Below are 24,008 nucleotides of genomic sequence, written 5' to 3'. Positions count from 1 at the left end.
GCATCGAAGCTGTTAATCAGTTGTCCACGGGCTCTAAAGGTAAACAACGTGAAGTTACATGGAATCGAAGTTGATATAAAAAAAATATGAGTCATCGTTCGAGCACATGTATACGCGTCCGCGCACAACAAACGAAACACGCGTCTGCCTTCCGTGCAATTTTCTTGTGCTATGAATCTCTCTGTCGTCATCTACTTCACTAATATCCCAATATTCTACCGCTTCTCCAACTCCAAAAATTACACTTTATTGTCTACATAAAATAGTATGTATTGAGGAGGGATAGACTAACGAAGAGTAAGGGCACAGTGCCTCGTAGTTGAAATAACGCTTATATGCGTAGGGGACTTAGAATAGCAGCAGCAATAGCAAATAAAAAATCGTTAGGGGAAGGTAGCGATGTTAAAAAAAAGGGGGTTGTTTTTGAAACCCTTCGACGTTTCTACTTCGTCCGTCAGGTTTTTACCAAATTTTGCTAAGTCAGAAGCTTGCATCTTTTCTCGCAAACGAAAGCTCCTAAGGTATCCTCATTTGAAGTACAACCTACTTTCGTTTCCCTATCTCAACTTTTCGGTTCCTCACCTTTGACCCTTCATCTTTTATACTTAGACTTTTGGCAAAAGGGCTTTCAGTTTTTTTTTTTACCCATTCGGATGTTCTGGCAAATAGATACACTATGTTTCGTCGAAAGTTTGTCTGTACGTCCCTGCCCCTTTGATTCCGTCTCTCCGTTTCTGCAGTTCGGCTTTTTGATTGCAAGCCCGCATTCGCTCTTCTGACTGTGTACATTACCACCCAGTTGCGAATTCGTATGCGAATGTTCGACCGACTGTGGATGGCCGTACGCGATTATTTGCCTTTCAAGAAAGAAGGGAGAGACTTTTCCGTCGATCGCTATATTGAACGCCCACTTGCCATCATGCCCCCTCTTGCCTTCGCTCTGTCGGCGAGTCCATCCTTTGACAATGCCGCTTTCATCGTCAGTTTGCTCGGTTTTCGCCTTTTTTTCTCTCTATGCTCCCTTCCTCTCCTCCTCATGTGTGACCGTCTTTTAATGGCAAAAAAAAGGTAGAACAAACGACAATCGAAAGGTAAAAAGGTAGCAACAATTTCGTCGCCGTTCGTAGTTTAACTATATTGGCTAAGTTTTCGTACAGCGGTAGCGTCAATTCCTCTGCTCTAGCCTTTTTGATATTTTCTCACATTTTGGGTATAATAAAAAGCACGGATCAATATCGAAAGTGCCACGCAGCTAACGACCAGCGCACATAGTCTACATGTCTGCTACGTACTATCTCATGCTCTACGATTTGCTGCAGTTCGACCACAAGCTTGGACTGCATTGCTGCATGGGTATTGGACTATTGTTTGCCAACCTGTCAGTTCCCTTGCCCTTCCCTCTTTTTCGGAATTGCCCCGCCTATTATTTGTCATGTGTGTTGCCTTCGATTGTTTTCGAAAACCTTCAGTGTCCAGCTCTACGTCGCCCCTTTTACAGTTGCTGTCACGACCTAAGAAGCTTTCCTCAACTATCATCGTCCGCGAACGCCTTTGCCGGTGGCCACTCGGCCTATAGAGTAACTGCCTCTATCACATATCTTCCTATCTTGTTCTGATCCGCCGTATACAGCTCCTGTTTACGTTAGGACTGAACGTTATGTCCTTTCGGCAATCGGCCAGTTGGCATGCGCCTACCGTTGACGGCATCATCGCTGCCCACCCCACTACTCTCTCCCCTCATTTTCTTCTTGTTGTTACGCGTTGACTCGTTGGATGTTCTAACAGCAGCAAGAGAAACGGCTAGGCATTAAGTCAGTCGCCACATGGCGGCGTACACGTGGCCTCTTCCTCAGCCATGCTGGATCGCTTCTTACCGCAATGCTTTCCACCTCGACCCACACGGCCATAGTAGACCACTGACACAGGTTGATGAATCTACTTAGGCTATACCTCACCACTCATCCGCTGCCGCCAGCGATTACCGACAGAGTCGATGAACCACGAACGCAGGAGCGGCGGCAGCCCTGGCAAGAGGAGGCAACCGCTCGTTTTCCGAGCAACAAACTTTGTGGCTTCCAGTGGCGCCAGCAGCGGTGGTTGCAACGCTTGTGGTAGCTGGTTCTGCGGCTGCTCTTTTTTGGTGCTAAGCGAGATGGAGATGCCAGATGACGCTGACTGTGTGACGTTACGTTTTCGTACTGCCGCTGCCGATAACGGCATATCAGTGAATAGAGAACGTGAACGCTCTGAGCGCGCGTTCGTTTTGCCCTACACTCGCCGCGGTAGTTATGGATGCTGGTGTAATTCGTGTGGAGGCCATAGCCATGTTTTCAGCCGTTGTCGCCTGTGGCAGCAACGGTATCATCGCGTTGCCGGCCGCTGCTGCCTCAGCTGCCGCTACTGCTAGCGGTGGGGTACACGACGCTGACTCCGATCTTTTCCTCCTCCTCACAAACGTCGTAATATAATCCGATCTAATAAACAACAACTATAAGCAGCTGTCAAGCGGACGAAACATATAAATGCATATACGTACGTAGAGAAAAGCTGCTCCATTTCGCTGACACATATAGCCAAAGCAACGATGAACATTGCTACCGCCGATACGCGAACCCCTTGGATCAACAATCGCCAATCTGGCTTCTCGTGCATACAAAACGGCAGCAAAACGCAAATTTGCCCACAGATGACGGTCGACGCTGGCGGTGGTACAAGTAGCTAGCGTTCGCCGGGCGCACGCTTGCGTGCAGCCGTCTGTTGAGGGAGCGAGACAGACCAGCCGAACGAACAAACACCGATTTAGAGTCACTTTTACAGACACACACGTTCATGCTATCTATCTACAGACAGCAGCGGCGCGACGACCAGCAGGCCGCCTATAGCGCTCAAAATTTTCCATAGACCACCCGCTGCTTTCGATAGGGTGAGGCGGTTTTGTCTACCCTTCTTGGAATACGGCGGCAGGCGATGGTGAAATACATTCTATATAAGTAGGTATAAAGTAGAGAAAACTAAATACGTTGCCAGATATAAACACAGAACGAAAACGCCGTCAACAGAATATTGTTGTTTTTTTGGCTGTTATCCTTATTCACCGTAGTCGGTGGTCAATAGATGGGCGTGTGTAAAAAATGAGTCACTGTACAAATAAAATGAAAACGTAGCACAACTGAAAAGTTTTTTTTTGTCTCGTTAAGCGAGCGATATCATTGACGTATTTACGAGATTCAATCATGTTTGTCGCCTGTAATTATTGTAGGTACGACAATAGATATTCTGCGGTAACAATATATTATGGCACTATTCTCTAGTGCCGCAGTGTTTCCATATGACGTGCAAGTCAATGGAATGATTAGTTCAGCGAATGGTCCGAGTATCAGAGGCTTGCGTCCGTCGTATTCTCCTTTTTGTCTCAATAATGGCGACGATGTGGCGATCTATCTCGGCCGATAGATTCCAGCCCAGCGCTGTCTTCTAGACCAAGTTACTGGGAAGTGCTCTATGTAACGGCCAGGGTTAGTGCATGAAAGCATCAAACCAGACAAGGACAGACACCAGGTACTATCATACACGTTGACCATAGTCTAGGCCTGAGAGGAATACTTAATAGAAAGGAAAAATCTAACTCTTGAAACGCCACTTTTAATACCATTACCAAAAATGAGAGCCAATAATCCTGATTAAACCTCGTTCATATCCAAACGACTGAGGTACCAACAAACGACAATAGCATCGCAAACGTTGCCGCTAATTTTTGTTATCTGCGAAGGCCATGCTAGGAGATAATCGTGTCACCCTATGAGAAAATGTCACTTTTAGCGGTGCTCTCTCGCACTAGTGAGGTTTCGCTGGCGTTGGCGGCTGTATGTCGCTGTCGCACAGCGGGTCGGACGCTGTTTGTGGCCACGGCTGCAATGTTCAATGGCGGTGATGGTAATGGGGCAGTGGCTGTGTGAGTGCCCGTTGAGTACGTGTCCATATGTGTATGTGCAAGTGGGCCTGTGTGTAGCTTGTATAGGGAAAAGGACAAGGTGGGGTACGATTAAGTATATTCCGCCGCGGATACGGAGAGCGGACAGCCAGCCACAAAGAGGGAAGGGTGGAAGGGGCCGAAACAGGCCTGGTCCGAACGGGTCCCTTGCGCAGCCGCTGCCGGAACCGATGAGAGGCGAGGGCCGAAGGGGTCTGAAAATCGCAGCACACGCGGCCACAGACAGCCGGTGGTTGGCTGAATGACACAAGGCTCCCACTAGAATAACGACAACATGGTTCCGAGGGCGCTTTACCATCCGACGATAGAGTCTAATGGAGAGCATAGCTAGTATATATATTCCACCACAGTTAGTAGGAACACAGAGGGATATGTATGCGTGTATATATGTATGTACATCTACAGGCAGAGAGTAAGCCAGGCCAGACTGGGCGAAACGGCGGCCCTTCACAGCTGGCAGCAGCAGCAGCAGCGGCAGTAACAGCACAGAAGCGCCATGTGGAAGATGCAGCGATGCACATGGCACAACTGTATGTAGATATATGACACGTGGCACTGAAGTAGAATTTGACTGGATTGTACACATTATGGCTAAGAGTTTTCTATGTTAGTTAGATATAACTTTGATTGATCACAGAATTCGTTATTGATACGTGTATCTATGAAATGTTTAGCTTTTGTACTCGACATAATTGCTTGCGTACTTAGAAACGCAGCAAGTAAAAATAGCGGACCGTTACCTGGATGTTGCGCGTCGCGGTGGACTTCATTGGGGCGCTAGCAAGGAACTGCGACAAAATCGATAGAGATATTATAAAGGATAAATCAGCAACTATTATAATAAACCAACGTTATAGAAGTGTATTACCGTGCACGTTTACGCTCAGAATTGCTACTACATGTCCAAATACGATTATCAACGTTTCGTATCTCGTCACTTGTAAGTCCGAAAGCGGAATATTGCCCAACCCAGTTTTAGGGTCCGCTAGTTTCATGTTCAATCAGCTAAATCAGCATTCCCGCTGACTGCGTCAATTGTGACTAATCGATTAGAGCATTTCCTATCAGCACTGAGTGCCTTTAATGAAATGCAGTCGCTCATGGCTATGACCAGAAGGGTAATTACTGTTTTTCTGCCTCTGTCAACGGCCGCACCTTTTTCGTTTGGCAAAAAAGTACAAAAAGAACGATATTTATTAAGACGTTTGGAAACGTTCGAAGAAATATTGCTTTGCCGCCTTTAGTTTGCATCATTTAATATTAATATATTCAACGTACGCTAAACATCGTTCTGTCGCCTTTCTACCGAGCGTCGTTATGGTTGCACGATGTTTGTTGATCGTAGGATACATCAAGAAAGGATTCTAGATTTAGAAAAAAAAATGTCCATAAAGCTATGTAGCGTCGAATCTACAATATGTTCTATTTTCAGCTGAAAAACTAAAAATCTTTAAATGACCCACCTGGTTTCCGTGACATACGAAATAAATATATATGATTTGAGGAGTGTTACTATCTGGCGCCAGGCCCTCCATTGCCCCTAGTGCAGCTGATAGGCTTTGGTAGCAGCTGGCTGCAGGCTGATCCCTGCTTCCAACGCATTTTCCCATTATCGGTAGACCTTTTTCTGATCCTGTCTGACCATCGACGGCCCTCCTCGTCCGAGCCGACTGGCCTGTTTCCCTGCGTCTTTTCCCTGGTACCGTCGACGGCGTTACCGGATGTGCCATGAAGCGCCCTACGGGCGGCCCTTCGTTCATCTGCCCTCCCTCTCTTTTTGCGCGCTCGCGAGCCCTCGCCTTCTCGAACTCGTACCCCTCTCTCTCTTTGTGGTAGTCGCTGCCTGGACGCTGCCTATGTGTCTGTCAGTCTTTCTGTATAGCGTTGGCCCGAACTCTCTCACTAGCCAAAGCAGCCGTCGCTGCCGCTGCCGCTAAGACCCGCGCGCGGTCCCTGGAAGTCGTCTTGGCCGTTCGTCGTCGGGAAATAAAGCAATATATATAGGAAGTGAGCAAGACACATCCTAGCGGAAACTACCAATGGCCCTACTGCCAGACCCCAAATTGAGAGCGCAACAGCAGCTGCATTTGTGCGGCTGTTGAGCTGCTTCTGCTTATTATTTACCACTGCTCCTGCAAGCCAGAGCTGGCTAGACGGACGACAGTTGCGAAACATCTGAGAGGCGAACAAGTGTAAGAGCCCCTGTCGCAGCTGCAGCATCTGTTACTGCCGCTGTCGCCGTCGTCCCGTGTCACCCGCTACAGACGGACGGACGGACGAACGAACGGACAGAAGAGAAATTACGACGAGTTTCGACAAAAAAACCAGAGAGCGAGCAAAAAACCGGATCAGTCTTCAACAATCCGGCCGCCAACAGTCCGCCATTGTATTCGCGAGTAGGAAACTGGGTGAAACCGCCGAAAGGTTCCGTACGCGTAGCCGCGTCACCCGATACTGCTGATAGGGTAGCAGAAAAAAAGAGAGCTTGAGATTGAGGTAGAAACGGAGATTAAAACCGCCAAAGTGTTCGAACAGCAGACAGCAACAAACTCAGACGATTACTTAAGATCCAAAAAAGGAAGAGAAACATAGACGAGACTTAACTGGCTAGCAGTTAGGACCAAGGCTCAGCTCGACTTTCTTACGTGACTCTGCCATGCCACCAGGCCAATCTTGAATTTGTAGATACGCCACCGCCGCCGCCATCGACGACGATGACAACGATGACCGGGAACGAATCACGACAACATTTATAGCAACGCCTCAAAAACGCTTCGCGTCTGTCAGTGTCTGTTTGAGCAGAGTTTACTTGTTTGGGCAGATTGTCATCTCGATGAACTATTGCCTCCCGCGGATAATACTACCGACAGTTATCTTTTCTTGGAGGCCCGTTTGCTAATTCGTCACCTTTGTTGTATGAATCTGTTCACAAGGAACATTAGGCTACTCCGGTGACCAGGCCCGACAGCCATTCAGGCAGCGGGGCGTTGTGCCTTCGACTCAGTAATTCCTATTAGGTTCACCTAGTCTAACTCTACCTAAGCATGATATAGTTATAATTGTAGTACGTATTTTTGCCGATAGCGCTAGTTCACCTTACTTTTTTGATCTATTTGATTGTTGGCCTATCATTGTTAACAACACAAAAACTACGATAGTAACAATCCACCACAGAAATATTCATCGTCCGACTATTAAACATCGTTTTTCAATATTAGTTTGCTAAAAATCGACCCAAACAAGAATCTCGAGTGCTGCCGATAAAAAAAACGAAGTTCTACTCTAAAAAAATAGAAAAAAGCTGTGTCAAAGTGCAGTGCGCCGTGCAGTTGGACTGTAGAACTTGCTCGTGTGATGGACTATCTCTCTGCGAAAGGCACGATGCGCTATAAAAAGGTAAGTGATCGGTCTTGTTTCTGTGATATGGGCTGTGGCACCTGTTAATGCTATTACCGAACTGCCATGTTGTTGTTACTGCTGGTGTGTACATTGTAGCTGTTTCTGGGTTATGGGCTTATCATCGTGTACGCAGAGGGGCCACTGCTCTTATAATAGTGCCATGGCCTCAGCATGGAAGGCACGTGCGTTTGCCATTAGCTTTCAGGGCTATATACTTACTGCCTTCCGCTGGGTAGCTTCTAAGCAGTTTGGCTGGCGCAAAAAAAAATAGGCAATAAAACGTAGCTAGATGACTCTTCGATTCTGTGTAAGGCTTAGCGGCGCCAGTATTGGAAATCTGAAAGAATATCAAATGTGTTAGTGGTAATATAAATCGGTTTTGCGATCTCTGAATCTTGAGTGAACTATACTATTGGATTTCGTTTCTCTCCAATAATATTTCAATGTGTGTTATAGCAAAACGTTATTTTCGCTCACCAGCTAACGGATATGTGGTGTGTAAGCAACAAACAGAGAAATTGGATGATTGATGTAACAGTTGTTGCCAACATCAGTGAAGTCGATAAGGAGTAAACACTAAATTAACGCGGACGCCGGCAAAATGTTTCCGTCGACATTGGTATCTCTCTCGACTAGATGGCCTGCCTGCCGCTCCCCGTTTCCTTCTGCCCTATGACAACTATTAGAGGAAGTTTGTCATTGTTGTGAGCGTCTGTTACAAACGAGGAACTACATGTTCGCTCTATATAGCTAGTGCACATAGTTGGCCGTACTAATAATAGTAGCCCTCGGAACCGCGCGGCAGCCGAAAGATAGCCATTGACAATCAAACTTGGTTATGTTCTGTAGCAAAGACTCCCCCCACCAAGCAGGCAAATAAACAGACAGATATACATTGCAGGCCGGCCCGCACATTGACAGGCGACCGAGCAACGGACGGCGCCAGAACTGATGCATTCACAGCCACACCGTCGACCACACAAGACGGCAATGCTAGAAGAAGCATAACTAAGACTCAGAGTCAGCCATGGAAATATCAGCAGTGGTCAGAGGAACCAGCAGATCAGGTTGAACGAACAATAGACATGTATTAGCTGCTACGCAAGTTCCGGTCAGCTATTTGGATCGGACGTCATTCGGAACAGCGGTTTTCTCTCTAGAATCAACTACATTATGGTAGGGGAAAAAGGCGATTATAGGTCCATAGTTCAACCGAGTACTCCATCATGGATCTCATCACAGCTCCGACGAGGACTCTGATTAATTGGCCTCGGCTCTTAGGTCTCCTACCAATCGAAGGCTCTAGAAGTAAAAAAAACAGCGCCTTTTCAACTCTGCTGTATACAGTATATCCGATACGTTGTTTTGCCTTTCCCTTAATGAGTCTCCCCCGTAAGGCTACTCAGTGACCGTTGGCCTGCGCAAAGCATTAGAAGGAGCAACTGCGCAGTTCTCATACCACCTCACTGTAGCCCCTAAAATTGTTTCGGCCCATTACCGTCAAGAGAAGAGAGAATCTATTGACCATGTTATAGCGTTTGTATCTGATTGTATTATAGATGTCACGGCCAAGCTAAGGAGTGGCACCTATTTGGCCAGACAGGGCGCCCAGAACGGTCGGTTACACAAACGTGGTGGCGATGTGTAAAAATAGATATTTGTGTATATCGACATGTGAGTTATACTTATGGCTCTAGCCAGGTGGACCATTCGAATGTTTGTGACAGTGTACCATTATGGGCGACATATCCAGGAGTAGAACATCAAAGAACAAACGGACACCCGAATGATTTTCGGCAGCGGGCTAGATTGTGCGCAAATAGCGTTGTCATTCTGTATGATACAGTATGATGCCTCAAAGATAAACGCTACATAAACCGCTTCACGCGAACCCAGATGTGGGTGTGTAACAAAAATGTCAATGGGTTTAATTGGATGTAATATATTTATTTTTAATAATTTATTGTGTGTTTGTTTTTGTTGTTGGCTTTTGGTGGTATCGGCGCGCTAGATACAGTGAACGGTTAGTGGACATTGCTCCTTTCAACCTAATTAACAGGCCAATATATTGATATATTAACAGAGATTTGACGTACCTTTGTTTTTCAAATTGACCCACCAGCACAACCTAACCATGGGCCGCTTGGAGCCACAAAATAGGGCTATAGATATCTTCAGAATTTTCATCTTACTAGTATTTCACTACATGCGAATTACTTCGATCAAATGCTGTCTCCCAGTGCTCGTTACAATCTAACGTATCTTAGGCGTTCATAGTCGGTTCGCTTAACGTATTGGCCATTGCGCTCGGTTATCTCCGCCGCCGTATCTCAGCAGAACCGGTCTATCCGTTGCCTTTAAAACTGCTCTGGTCAGTGGTGCCAATATTCAGACGATAATCAACAATATTAAAGAGCAATCAACGAAGGTGATGAAAAACAGGTGTCGTTGCTGTCTCCCGTTTCTTTTGATTGTCTTTCAGCTTTCTAGCGACGAAATCGCCAATAATCTTACGTATCAAACTATTGGCGATGCATCTAACCTCAACAACGAATAATCTATGGCGACTAGTACATACTTGTAGCGTTCCGTGACGCTTGCCTGTGATTTTCTACACGTTTCTGTTTATAATAAGCATCACAAGCGTCGTTGCGGTTTCTCGATCACTTCGGCTGACCTTGCGACGACTATGTCCTGCTCCAGGTAACCGAAGGCTCGCGTGTTAGCAGCTGTCCGCTTTCTGATGCACCGTAGCATTCCCTTCGGGGGCCGTTATCGGTCGTTGACTTCCAAAGCGCACGTCTGCGCTCGCTATTGTTGTTGGCCATCGCGGTACCGTAGATGTTACACATATTGATAGGTAGCGCAAACATACAAATTACATTGGTAGGAGCGACGCGAGGCACAAAGGATGATGGCACCAAGTGATGCGCGTTTGGGGAAATTATTCTTGCACCCATTTCAAAGGACGGCTTGGTAATGAACAGTCGGTCCCATTAGCGCTATGTAGCGACAGACGACAGTGTCTAATATTGTCCTTATACAATATTGCCGATAACTTCTCAAGCCCTTACGCACAAATCGAATCCAAGCAGGCCTATCCCAATTTTTCGTCAGTCGAATGAAGCTCACTTGCCTGAGAAATATGAACTTCACTACCCTAACATTGCCTTTATTATCATATGCGCATTATCGTTCCTCAGATAATAAGCATGTAATAAACTCGCAAAGTAACTATAAAAATGTCTAGAGTACTGCTTCCGGTGCTGTCGTTATACATTGCTTTAGATATTAGTATGAATAGTAAACGGCATGCATCAAACAATAAGTTAGCGTAAGGCAGTATTAGATAATACGGCATAGCCATCTGCAGCAGTCGCCTTATGATTCCGTCCATACCGATAGAAGTGCATTTGCTACGCAACATTGTTTGGTTATGGTGGGCAGGGGCATTTAGTTGTGGCCTGGCAGCGATCTTTCAGATTCTACAGTTGAGCCACTTTTCTTTTTGCCGGGTGACTCGGATCGCTGGTCGCTATTTCATTGACTGTCTGCTAAGTAGCTGATTAAATACAGACAGATGACAATCACATCTTCCCAACTCTTTAACTACCCGTGCTCTTCAGTGCCGATCGCTCTTTGGTCTGCCGCTACTACTGCCGCCAGTTCTCCGAGAATCGGGCCTGTCCTTTGAGGCGTCCGATAGACATCGGTACCGGAGGCCTAATGTGCTCAGTTACACTATAAATCGGATGGGCGAGTGGGCAACAGACTAGTAGGACAATCACTGGACGCGTTACGAGAAAATCTCCTCCTGTTCCTGCTATTGTGCCTTCTCTCGAGTTGATAAGCGACGAGGCCCCCCCCACAACCATTGAAGCTTTTTCCTATCGCAAGCCACAAGCTGCAAAGGAATCGTTGTGGTCTACCCGTCGATTCAACGACCCGACCACCGCTACGCAAACAAATCATTACATGGATTTAAGTTTGTTTATAAGCTTTTGTGTTACCTTCATGGTAAATACCGCAGTTACTTCTGCTTATAAGGGCTAGCCCTTAAATAGCTGACATGGCTTTCGATCTATATTCAGCGTAGCACTTACGAGTCAACTAATTGAATTGCAACTCACCTTCTGCATGAAATACTTGATCACAGCTCTTTTTCGGCAGCCTTACAGTCATGCGAGATCAAACCTTTTCGAAACACAGCCTCGAAAAGCATACTCTGCGAGCATATATAGGGACAAATATTGCAGAAAAAATTCGATGAAGAACTATGATTGGCCAAAGAAAGCGAAAGGAAAAAATGCGGTATACATAGGCTCAAAGGTGGGCAGTGTATCTCCAGTACGCCAGTGTTTCATTCATCCTGACAATGATTTGTTGCCATTAGTCATGGTATGAGTTCTACCTAGTATTAATCAGCCACAGAGTATCATGGTTAGATCACCGCCCATTTTCCGGCCGGTAGCTGTAGTAACCTCAAGCCAGTTATCAGAAACCGCTGGATTAGTGGTCCGGTCTCACAATAAACGGGTAAAAAAAAGTAACCCAAACTGCGATCAATTGGGGGTAAATAATACAGCAGCGACGATGGTAATAGCAGGACGGATGCTCGTCGTTAAACAGGATCAGGACACACAAACACGCATAATTAAAAAGACATACAGCCAGCTCCGCTTAGCCATCGCTACTGTGATTACGACATAAGACCAATGATACACTCCAATTCGGCCTACTTGGACAACAGAGCTTGATTTGGAGAAACTCGAACAGCAGCAGCAACAGTTAAATTGGTTTAACAACGAATCTTCGTTGACTTAACCGCTGTCGCGTATGATAGGACTCTGATACGTTCAGCATAAGGAAGCAGTGCGTTTTCGGGTAGAGTCTACATAATGACGACGACGATGACAAATAGCAAACCTAGAACTACGAGATTTATTGAACCTTTGCTGGCCAAGTTCGACCGAAGCTTCTCGTCGGTTATCGCACGACGCTTACAGAAGAGAAACAAGCAGGTAGCGAGGGGCAAAGATAGAACCCTCAAAGCGACTACTGCCATAAACAATAGAAATCGAGGCGATTTTCGGCTTTTCGACAAGGCCATTGTTGCCAACCGTACCGTGTACTGTGATGCTATGTGCACCATGCAGCTTCCTGGTGCGTTTGGCCGTCGAGTTTTTTGACTCATGGATTGTTACAGTGATGTAAAATTATTTTCAAGCAAAGTAATGTCCTTATAACAAACAGAGAAAAATTTTTGTAGCACGAACAAACATTATAACTAATGTTTGTTCGTGTGTATAACTAACAATGACAGTTTTCGAAACAAATGTAAATCGGACAAAGGCTGTCCGTTAGTGTAGCCTGTGTCCTGTGCTCGGGCTTCAAATCGCCGTTTCAGTATAAATAATAGTAGAAACAATCTTCAGGAAGAGACCTCATACGCTCTTCCGGATCTCCTATGTTAGGCACACCGGTAATAGCAGCAACAGCGGCGGCAGCATACGGCCCCTTCTGCAGGGACACCGTCGCCGTCTTCCTGATGCAAGCTTCTCGGACGACCGCGACGACACCGACAAATACAGTCGCAATGAAAATGGATGTACAATGTTTCAATAATAACAACGAAAAGGAAACAACGATCGAGAATAATTATAATCAATTCATCTGACAACAACATCAAGAATAATCTGTCTAGCCTTTCGCCGTTCAGGTGACGAGGACAACGTGTTCGTATCTCACGTCCTCCTCCCCCATCCCCCCACATGTTCCTTTTCTCCCCTCCAGCCTTAAACGGTTAGTCTCTCCTTGATGACGTCATTCCGGACAGCGGCAGCGAGGGCCCTCTGTTGCTTTTCCTAAATCATGCCGTTGGACTCTGTTGATGGCGTCGTCACCCTACCTTTTACCTACGCCCAACTCGCCTTTCGTTGCTAATGCGACGCATTAGAAGATCATATGATGGCACTAAAGATATTTTCGGCTGTTTCTGTACTGTGCGTCTTCACTTTAGGCGGTTTTGTAAGAATACCTACAACCCGCTTGGCTGATTAGAACTCATACAACCCAAAGTACTGCTACTATTCGATAGGTCGAACTATTATATTGACTTGAAATAGCACTTGAAATACGATTCTATCTATAACCGTAAGCATGCTCGTTTCGGTCGCCCACGAACAGTTGGACCTTTTTTGGCCTGTCATGACTTCTTTGCCGGTTACTTTCAGCATCTGAATTCTACTCTCATCGGTCTATTTGTTTGCCTGCCATCCTGTTTTGTAGCATCGTGGTTAATATTGTGTCCAGCTCGTAATGCGCGCAGATGGGCGGCCTCCTCCACGCTTTTGCCCAGTCGGGCACCCAGTCACCATCATCATCTGCCGCAACTAACAAGCAGATGCGTAGTCATCGTTACAACTAATCCAAGCAACGAGACCAAAGTGCGAACGAAAAACGCGCTGCAACGACCGCGCCAGCCTCCCTACCGATCTATACCACTGCCGCTGGTCCCGTTATTGTTGCCGCACACCAACACAACACAGCGTCGTCCAGCGTTCGTTGTCTTCCAACGTTCTATATGCTCTGCCTCTCGTTTCTATGCTGGCTTGCCTCCCTGGTCGTCCTCTACGAGTTCGTACGTGCGAACCTTCGGTGTGGGCCATGGAAAATTTCCACTGGGCCAGCAAACGGGCGAGAGGCTGCTGCTGCTGCTGCTAGTCTAGGTCACTGACTGGTTGAGTGCTTCGGTGCCTGCCTCTCCTAGTCCTAGGCACAGGGGCAGCGAGAGAGAAGAGATCTCACCGTAAAGTAGTCAGAGTGCGCCGACCGGCTGCCTGGGCCGGCATCCGTCGTCTGTAGCCGCCTGTTTGGGCTGCCTGTGCCTTTCCTGCTGCTTTCTTGAAGTGGTAGCGAGTGCTACGGGCTGTCTGCCAAGCGAACCTGACCTGTCTCGACCGTCGACAAAGCCCCGGTAGGCCGTTGCCGGCATGGTCTCAACAAGCGCCCCACTCCATTCCGAGCACCTCCGTTACTTCCGTACTTTACCCTGCTGCAGCTGCTGCTGCTACCGCTGCTGTTCAGACATGCCCTTCCCCACTGAACGGTCAGAAGGGTACCCTCCATTCCTCTTTCCCTCAACGGGAGTCACCCACTTTGTGGGGCCCCAGAACCGCTAGCCCGATACTGGGACGTCTTCTATGCCACATTTCAAGTGAGGTAAGTTTCAAACGTCGATCGAGTCTACTTCGTAGTCGTCGTTGTTCCTCTGCATATATCCCACTTATTTACCCCGTCTCTCCTTCCATCCGTCGATTCCATGCGGCAGCCCCCTAAAGGCGGCTGCTGCTCGCAGCCACAGGAACACCCCTGAACTCCATCATTGTAAATATCCCGCCAACGAAGCACTCTATGCGCATTTATGACCCACTACCAGAGCTATTCCAAAGAGAGGTGGTGGCCTATCCTCCCTTCCTCTTGCTGGTTGATAGCAAAACCAGCAATGGCGATGGCAAGCCCCTTCTACGTTGAGCATCCTTGCCTTTACTGGTGGCGAGGTAGCCGAACGTCGCGACTGCCGCCACCCTCTCACAAGCGTTCCTTCTCCATTCGTTGTCTCGTGCGCGACGCCATGGCCGTTCAACAGCAAACTCCATGACGTCGATTCGAACTCCAACGGTGGGAACGGCAATCCTGGCAGTTTCAAAGAGGGTATAGAGATTATGGGTGGACGTTACGCGAGCTCGTGGCAACCCCTATCTGGACCAGAGGTTCTGTCCCATCGAACCGGAAGTGGGTGTGTAAAAGGAAGAGAATAGAACTATATAGAAACATCCAGATCAGACAGTTGCAAATCAGCGGCCACGTAAGCAAAATCTGCTGTACATAAGTAGCTTACGATAAGATTCAATATGAATCTACGTGTTGCTGTATTGTGTACCATTGCGCCTATTGAGCCCCTACGAATGCGGAACACCGAACGTAAAGTACAAACACTTGAGCTGCGGTGCGTAATTCCTATTGCTATTATGCGCGGTACACTAGTACGGTTGGGGCTGCAAAAGGAAAAATAAGGACAGACAGGGGAAAAAGAAGAAGTTGGTTTTGTAAAGAATATAGGTAAAATTAATTGTTCATCTGCTCGTCTATTCTGCTGCGATTTATCGGAAGTACGCTTCGAGTCGCTGTGTGTCGTGTGGCCGAGATGGTACCCCAGGGGCATTCAACACGGAAGCTAGGAAAAATACCTCGAAGCCAAGCATTGTCTTGACAGAACTCGTAGTAGGTCGCACAGAGTCGCCAAATGTCTGCGAATAACCGTTAGATGCAATAGGGTGCATTTACTGCTTTTTCTTGGGCCAGCTGAGGATTTAGGAAGCGTGGATGGCTAGCATTTGCATCACACACGCAGGATGAACTATGTTGAGGCAAAGCCCACCTTTCCATTGACAACTCTTTATAATATATAACCTTACGACAAGTTTTTCATTACGTTGGCTTGTAGTATAGCAACTAGTTTAGAATTGTCAATTATTATACAATATATCTTAGCGTATAGCCGTCGTTTATGTACGTAAGGGGGGGGGGGGTAACGAAAGTTAAAGATTGAAATAAATTCCCTACACTATCTCGAAATAGAATTACTGAGTTAGCCTATTCCGACGAGTGCTAGCTTATTCAGTTAGTGTAACGCAAACAATATATGTAAGTGTTCAGGCAGATGGTGCAGTTGACGGGATAACCACAGAGAAACAACAATTCGTGTTGTAGTGAGACGTAAAATTTCGAAAGGATTTGCTCCTGTAAAGGACGACAAATCTCTCGAGGAACGACTACAATAGAATACGATAGAATATAGAGATGCATATTTTACGACTCTACAGGAGCAGTAGATGTTCGCAAGCAAGCGCGTCCTTCACCTGTTAATACATGTTCCTAACTGGAGCAGAAAAAAAGGACGCTTGGCGAATGCCAAACGACAGCTTAAGGCGACCCTTTTAGTATATTGCTCTATTAAGTGAATCTCTACTAGATTAGCTCATATTTGGAGCAGATAACCCTCTATTTCTCACGCATTTTTCACTTTAGAGTTTGCAGAACGTAGGATTATCGAAGAAAGCATTACATAACAATTTTGTGTTCTGCGCTTGCAGCTGTCAACTTTATTTAGCACTTCTAGACATTGCTAGCTTTGTTGTCAAATAGTCCACAATGTTGACAAAATGATTCCATAGCAGTGTTAGCACAGATAATCAGTATTCTGGACAAATATTGTTCAAGTACCTTCTTTTTTTTTTTTCTCTGTTTGTGTAGTTTCATAACACCGTCGTATTGGATTGAATAGAGTAATCAAAGGTCCATTTCAGCGATGCTGTGATTATCGGCTTCCGTACGCAGATTGTGTCACATATATCCAGTACTATTATTAACGCTATCTGTAAAAGTTGGAACTTACCTTGGATGCTTTATATGAACAAGCTTCGGTAACTTTAAATCAATCAATTGACGATCCTTAAATCTTCTAGTAAAATAAAAGCGTTGTAGTTACGTCGCGTCACTGATCTTCGTTCGAATCATTGGCTTAGTCGCAAGGCAACGTGTCGGTGCACACCCATAAAACGTCTTCACATGTGAGTTAAGCAACAAATTTACCACCATAGAGTAACTGCAGTCTAAAGATGGTCCCATTATTTGTCGTTTTATTTGTATTAATTATATGGGGTTCGGGTAACAGTTACGATGTACAGCGAAACATCTTATGGGGAACCAAAAGCGACTTGGTCGTTTATTTCCTATGGTCATAGAGAACCGCACACACGCTAGCTTTCGACACCATTGAGGTTTATGCGAGCGAGCAGGTCTGCTTCTTCCATGATTTGGTCAAACGTCGAAAGCCGCTGTAACTGAATCAAACAAGAGACGCCACGAAGATTTACAGGTCATTTTCCGTTTTTATCATCTTACTAGTGGCCTTGGATAGGATTAACGCGTAGAAACTACGCCCAAAGTTTAAAATTGTCAAAATGATTTTTTTTTTGAGGATAAATCCGACCTTTACCTAAAAATATTTGTCCACTTTAATCGATGGATATGGGTAACTTTTCCGCAAAGAATTGACGGTTGTAAAACACAAACCTCTGCCAAGATCGTCGAAGCTGCTCTTAGCAAGTTTTTTTTTGCCCAAAAAAATTATCAGAATAACATTGGCTTATTCGTAAATTATCTAACAAGAACAACTAATTGCATTTGGGATTGGGGCCGACCAAAATTCTACTGAAAGCCACCGTTAAATATATATTAAACGGATGTGAATAGATTATCGCCGCGTGGTTCGCCATAGTTCAATATAATCTAGCAATATACTCTGGTCGAGCATGGCTTCACCTGTGTGTGTGTGTATAAAGTACGCGGTATAAAGTCAACTGGGCGCGGCCTCTTTATGTAGTATAAGATCGTTAATGTTGATTGATAACAACGCGTAAAGCAGACAAGGCTGTAATATACAGCGGCAGTCGCCGCTTAAAATTACGGTTGCTTGAGCTATAACGGATATCATTAGCGCATCCAACCCTGCATGCTAACAAGCCAAATAAATATACAAGTTCTAATAACTTCTATACATTGGCTTTTTTGGCGTTAGCTAGGAGGAGGTAGACGATTTTAATGGCAGAAGTCTCTTAAACGAGCTTCTTTGGCAATGTTTTGACATTTCGTTAGAGTTTCTCCTGCTTTTTTTACATTTGAGTCTGCGTCGCCTTGTAATCAACTTCATAGTTGAAGGCGCTGCTTGACGCACGCGCAATGACGTTGCCTCTCTAGGCCTATGAAACGTATGCTTACTTGGGCCTCAGTGGCCTTTGTTATATTATCAGGCCAAATAAAACACGTTGTCCCGGTGTCATTCTACGATTTTTAATATCGCTGCCGGTCGCTCATCGTAGGGAGTCTCTGGGTGTTTTCTATCGTCTTCTAAATTCAGCTGAGCCTCAGAGATATTTGCCTGTCTGTGGGGGATGTCAGCGTCAAATGATCACCGTCCGTCAAAGTGCTGGTCGTCACAGACCTCCTAATCCCATCAGCATCAGAAACTGGGCGCTTCGCCGTTGGGCCGCCATTAATTCCAGTCATAGTTCTACTTTCATAATTATTATTATTAGTGTGCATGTTTCTGTATAAACGGGTATGTGCTATACGTTGACCCTTTAAGATTACTTTAACTCGTGACACACTGAATGTTTTGACAGATGGAAGCAAACGTCCAGAAGCGTGCACGTCCAATAACATACAGCGCACCTCGCAGCACGAATGGCGGTAGCTTCTTTTTGCCCGCTTACAGCGATGTATACAGGACCCTTTCCTGGGAACGAGAGAAACAGGAAGAAAGAAAATAGGGTGGCAACCTGCGAGGTCACTAGTTTTCGACGGTATCGCACAATTATCGAGCAAAAAGCGATGAAATCGAAGCGCGAGTATCTGTTTTGTAAGCCTAGGTAAACCTAGCGAATGCTACTTCGTGTGCGCCAACGACGATACTTTTAAGCGAGAGTCAACTAGGTTCAGCCTCCTTCAATTGCTATTTCATTTGCCGTTATAGTAATAGCTTCAAGCGGAAAACAGCGATCAAATCAAGTAAGGCTAAGAGTGGCGATACCGACCTTGTTTGGAGAACCATTGATACAGCGTTAGACTATGACTGCTAGTTGCGCGCTCAGATGTGTACATACGTGTAATAGACACGTACGTATCGTATAGAAGACAGTGCGTCTTTCTTTCTGCGTCTTTATATCCCGGCTTTTTAGAGAGTCCTATACGTTAGGCTTTAGTTATACATGAATGGCAGCAAAAGACAAAAGTTTAAACAATCAAATAGTGGCGTTAGCAGTTAACTAATCACAATTTCAGTCATTTGAAGTTTGCTACCGCTACTGCACGTAGCGGTAGCAAACTTCCATATACACAAACCATATACACAAAAGCCTGCTTTGTGTATATCGTATCTAAATAGTATCTACAATTGAAGGTTATATCGTTATGTTATTGATAAGCTTTGAATACCAACTCCATAGGGGAACTACTGTTCAGCCAATCACAAGCCAATATACAGCAACGTAGTGGAATCGAACTTTGTGCCCAGTGGCTGTAGCTATCTGCACGAATCCCGCTACAATAGATAATTGCTCAGAGAAAGAGATTATACCTGCATAGAGAATATGAGTACGATCTGTACGCCAAATATCTATCTAGTTTTGTTTTTACATGCAAAACTGACGCTACGAATGTCCAGTGCCAGATCTTCCAGTCAAACAAGCTTTAGGACCGATTCGCAGTCTGATCGATACCTCTTGGAGCAGCTGTTAGCGATGATGGTAACGTGCCGGCTCATCCGCCCTCTGTCAGACAATCGTCGGCAGACCGTGCGAGCTGTCGGAAGAGTATGAGATAAACAGCGTGTCGATTTCTCAAATACGTGTGCCCTTAGTGTTACTTAATAAACGAATTCACGAATTAAGTAAATGCCTAAAATCTAATGAGCTGCAGAAGAAGTAAGATGATGAAATCTATCACGATGTCGGAGTGGCTGTCATCGTCGCGAGCGTCAGGCCAAGTGAGCTTAGATACGAACCCTGACGCGAGACTGTCAAAATCTCAAACGACGACCGCAAGAGTGTTCGAATGCGATCAGTGTAAAAACACATGACAGAGAGAGAGAGAGAGAGAGAGAGAGAGAGAGAGAGAGAGAAAGGTTACGTAAACAATAGAAGTACATCGAGTGGAGTTGAGAATGAGACAGGTATGACCTATCGCGCCGATACTCACAACGATAGCGGACCGGTCTTCGTTCGATGACCTTCCTTTTTATGAAGCTGCTCTGTTACGAAGACCCAGTCACAGCAGCAGCAGCAGCAGCAACAGTTTGCAGACAACAGCGTGCAAATACTTATGTAAGAAGGAATAGGCGGCGTTATGTTTCTTACGTACGTATGGTGGCGACGTTCTTTTCTAAAGACTCCTATTGATGAAATAACGTGCCGTCCGTTGCCTCGAACCGATTCGAATGGAAGGGCAAATGGAAGTCTATTTGTATAGACTTCCATTTGCCCTTCCCATTAAAAAAAAGATACGCAGTGGATACTGATAGCTCTATTCGGCAGAAACACAAATTAATTATATGAGTGACCATTTAGTTCGAACCGAGGCCGATGTTCATTAATCGTTTTGATGCGGCGTTTTCGACTGCGTATGAAAACGTTCGTTGCCGTGTTCATAAACAGTACAAATTAAAGTGGTGTAATTAAGGGACATTAAGGGATTGGAAGATCCTTTTCGGTGTCCGTATTGATTTCCCTCGTGGGTTTTTATAAAAAGAAAAAGTTCCTTATCAATACAATATGAAGAGGAGAACGTTTGAGTTGAATACTCCGGTTTAACTAATTCTTTTTTTGCCAACAAATGCAGTGTTGGCATACCAACCAATGATAGTGATGGTGGAATTAGCTTTGCGAACGTGTAGCTCTCAGGAGATACAAAGTTCAGGAAAAAAATTTTCTTCAATCTCTTCAAGACCGTCCGTGTTAAGTTTAAAATTACGCTTCTTTATAATGGCTGCCGCAATTGACATAATTTTCTATAGAGAGAAATGGCATGAGATTCTTTATTCGAATCCTATATTTCCCATATTAGTGCTATCACAATATAAGCAGTTATGTTTAATGGATCTTTACCTAGAAATAGAGTCTTGGCGACGAATGAGCATTCATCTTGGTTGAGTTATTGTATCAGCTTCAAAAAAGCTTCCAAATAGCTATATGGAAGTGCCAGTTATGAACACTAGATAGGGATGGTTGCTAATCTTTGATTACGGGTTATGGGGTTTACGTTTGGTTGGCTGGCTGACTCCCGATGGAGTTATGCCTAACGGCGATGTCAATTCGAAGAGGAAGGCACGATACAGCCATTTTGTCCAGGTAGCAGGTCTTTCTCCGAAACGCTAGCGAACTAAAACAGTTACTCTAGCGGAGAAACCGTGTAGCAGTGCACCGTGCCCTTCCTGTGCCTAACATTTAGTACCAACGCCATGTATTTTGCTTTTTCTGTACCTAAAAAATGGTTTAATGCTAATTGACAAAAGATCTCTTGTGGGAAACAGACAAAGAGTCGTATACAGTTGCTTGTCTTCCTGATCTATGAGAGAAGTCGATAGAAAACCGTGTCGATTTTGGTATCGTTAGATGGTCTCTATGCTCACCTTCTATAGCGGACACACAGTCTTACATCGTGAAATTTATCATTTCCGAAATGTGTCTAGTTTGCTAAGCAAGTAATTGCAAAGCCATCAATACAAACGAACTTAAATCGAGGCGGCCAAGTTGTTAACTTCTAGTGAGAAAACAGTCTCCAATTATTAGCATCGGCTGATTAGACATTAAAGAGATTGGCACGAACCAGGACGAAATTGGTCCAGATCGCCGAAAGAGCGCGCGTGAGCAAATCGCTCTGAACGATTATCATCCGGAGCCTTTATTGCGCCATCGATGGGACATGTTGAGAAAACAGAAACCACTGCAACGCTTGGTGCTTGGTCGCGCTTCGTTTGGGTGTTCATTGGTCCTGTAGGAGCTAAACGACGCGATAGGCGGGACCGGTAGCGGCAGCCGAAATGCGTATTATACTATGTGGGCCCTAGGTAGACGGCGGTAATGTCAGTCATATTTCGATTTCAATGTTCGGTAGTGTTGGATATGAGGAAGTTTGCCGCTAATTTCTGTTATTCGACTAAACGGCTTGAACTCGTGTAGAAAAGAGGAAGTTTCAATAGAAAATTGGAAGCGTTATTCGATCGCCTGCGATACTATAATGAAACATGCTATAATAATAATGCGAAGTAATAATTTTATCACGATGAAAGTCTCTTGCTCAGAGATTTCAATCATCGCCACTCTGTTTGTATCCTAGCTACTTGTATAGCCGCGACACTGACGGCACAGTCTGTTCAATCATCCGACCAATGCACTTAGACCATGTGTGCCGTCGTCATGACCGCCACGTTGGGACATTCCGTGTTTGTTACTTTTAAAGCCGGATGGTCTGCGTATTTTCTTCTACAGCGTTTCTAGAGTCCACCGTAGATATCTGATGCCAATAAGCGCGGCCGTAGTTCGATTTTTAGAGGTGCCGTAGCAGCCCTGTAAATACAACAACATACGCTCTATCTACTGAAATATAGAAATAGCCCACGGTTGCTCTATCTGTGTTGCCCCATGCGTGCCATCTCGGTCTTGTCGCTCACATAAAATCTACTACACGTGATTGTAACGACATATAGACAAAGAGAATAAAGGGTATCGATTGCCTCCCTGCGTTATCGCCTTTTTTGCTGTTCAAACTGCTTGGACGCCGCCACTTTAATCGGCATCGCTGGCGCCAGAGCGTAAGAAGCAGCAGCCGCCGCCCCCACGTCAAGCCATTATTCCGTCTGCAAGCGAGATCGTGTCGCCGACCACGAAAATGCTGATCAGAGCGATGTTATTCCTGATCATAATGATGATTATCGAGAATTGAAAAGTTCCGAAAGCGTGCGGTCCGGTTCGGACCGTTAATGTTTATGTTGCTGCTGCTACTGCTAGAGAAGTCCAGTGGTATAAGACATATTGTGTGTACCCTTTCGGCTGTTGGTGATGATGATAATAATGATTACAGAGAAGGCGACGTACGGCGGTTGCTATCGGGCGACTAAGCATTTGTCCCCTGGATAGCAGACTGTTGTTGTTGTCTAGTTTTGTTTAATATCGTCGTTGGCCTTGAAATTTCCTCGGTAGATCGTAACCGTTGCGCAGTTCTGATTCAGAGAAGTTCATTGGCATGCTATATTTCCATCATGGCGTCTGTTACCCCTTTGTTATTTATTCCAGCCACACGCATATACACAAGAATACAAAGAGATAAGCTCAGTCAGTTAATCAGACGCGCACAAGTAACCTCTAACGTCTCGCACTGGTAAAATGTATTCTGCTACGGAGAGTTACCACGCTGTTACCGTATCCAATAATAGCTGCTGTTGCGGCAGCCAGAAGCGGATCTATTACTTACGAAGCATAACTTCGGCAGAGTCACATTTATAAACAGAAAAATAATTAATTGCCACTCCTGTTCTCCTCGAGTAAGCGCTAGCGGGATCCTTTTCTGGTCATATTTTAACTTAGCATCATTGAGCGATGGGGTAACTGATCTTAGTGCTAACAAAAGCAACACTTTGGGTCGCATATATTACGACAATATATCCGACACAACAACAGATACATCGGCAATTTAGCCGTCGTATTTCCGATGACGGCTCTGACTCTTGGTCACTCGCGAAGAGACAATACTCCGACTCATATTGACACAATGAAACGGGTTCAATCGGCAACTGAAAGCCAGCAGTGCAGATTACTTATGCACATGTGTACATAGACATAGCATGCCGGTTGTTTCGGTGTCCGTCAGCCACCGCTGTCTGCCTAGACTGGTGTGGGGGTAATATCCAACTCGCGAGCCATAGATGGACACCCAACCAGACTATGGGCTTTAAATGCTGCCCATCTCGATGTTAGCTCGTTTCTATTGTGACAGCAATGAC

At 45.5% G+C, this 24,008-nt stretch overlaps 2 protein-coding genes across 15 annotated transcripts in view; one reads left to right on the top strand and one right to left on the bottom strand.

Moving 5' to 3' along the window:
- Window positions 1–17,278, bottom strand: part of LOC111250918 (vesicle-associated membrane protein 3-like) — a 45,607-nt gene extending 28,329 nt beyond the window's left edge. For 4 of the 12 annotated variants that reach the window (XM_086977223.1, XM_086977233.1, XM_086977229.1 and 1 more), the window contains exon 1: window positions 2,537–2,943. The gene's annotated coding sequence lies outside the window, so the exon portion shown is untranslated. Of the gene's footprint in view, window positions 1–2,536; window positions 2,950–7,609; window positions 7,728–16,847 lie in introns of those variants that run through there. The other 8 variants (XM_086977227.1, XM_022806906.2, XM_086977228.1 and 5 more) reach the window with 7 other exon arrangements.
- Window positions 5,862–24,008, top strand: part of LOC111250878 (sodium- and chloride-dependent glycine transporter 1-like) — a 39,729-nt gene continuing 21,582 nt past the window's right edge. The window contains exons 1-2 of one of the 3 annotated variants that reach the window (XM_086977217.1): window positions 5,862–7,387; window positions 8,292–9,292. In XM_086977217.1, coding sequence (XP_086833343.1) covers window positions 9,287–9,292 — 6 coding nt within the window. In that variant the 5' untranslated portion in view covers window positions 5,862–7,387; window positions 8,292–9,286. The remainder of the gene's footprint in view (window positions 7,388–8,291; window positions 9,293–24,008) is intronic. The other 2 variants (XM_022806818.2, XM_022806797.2) reach the window with 2 other exon arrangements.

Source organism: Varroa destructor, unplaced genomic scaffold (assembly GCF_002443255.2).
Source record: "Varroa destructor unplaced genomic scaffold, Vdes_3.0 BEIS01000001.1, whole genome shotgun sequence".
NCBI classification, from domain to species: domain Eukaryota; kingdom Metazoa; phylum Arthropoda; class Arachnida; order Mesostigmata; family Varroidae; genus Varroa; species Varroa destructor.
Note: the sequence above shows the minus strand (reverse complement) of the source record. Positions and strands in the feature narration are given on the sequence as shown.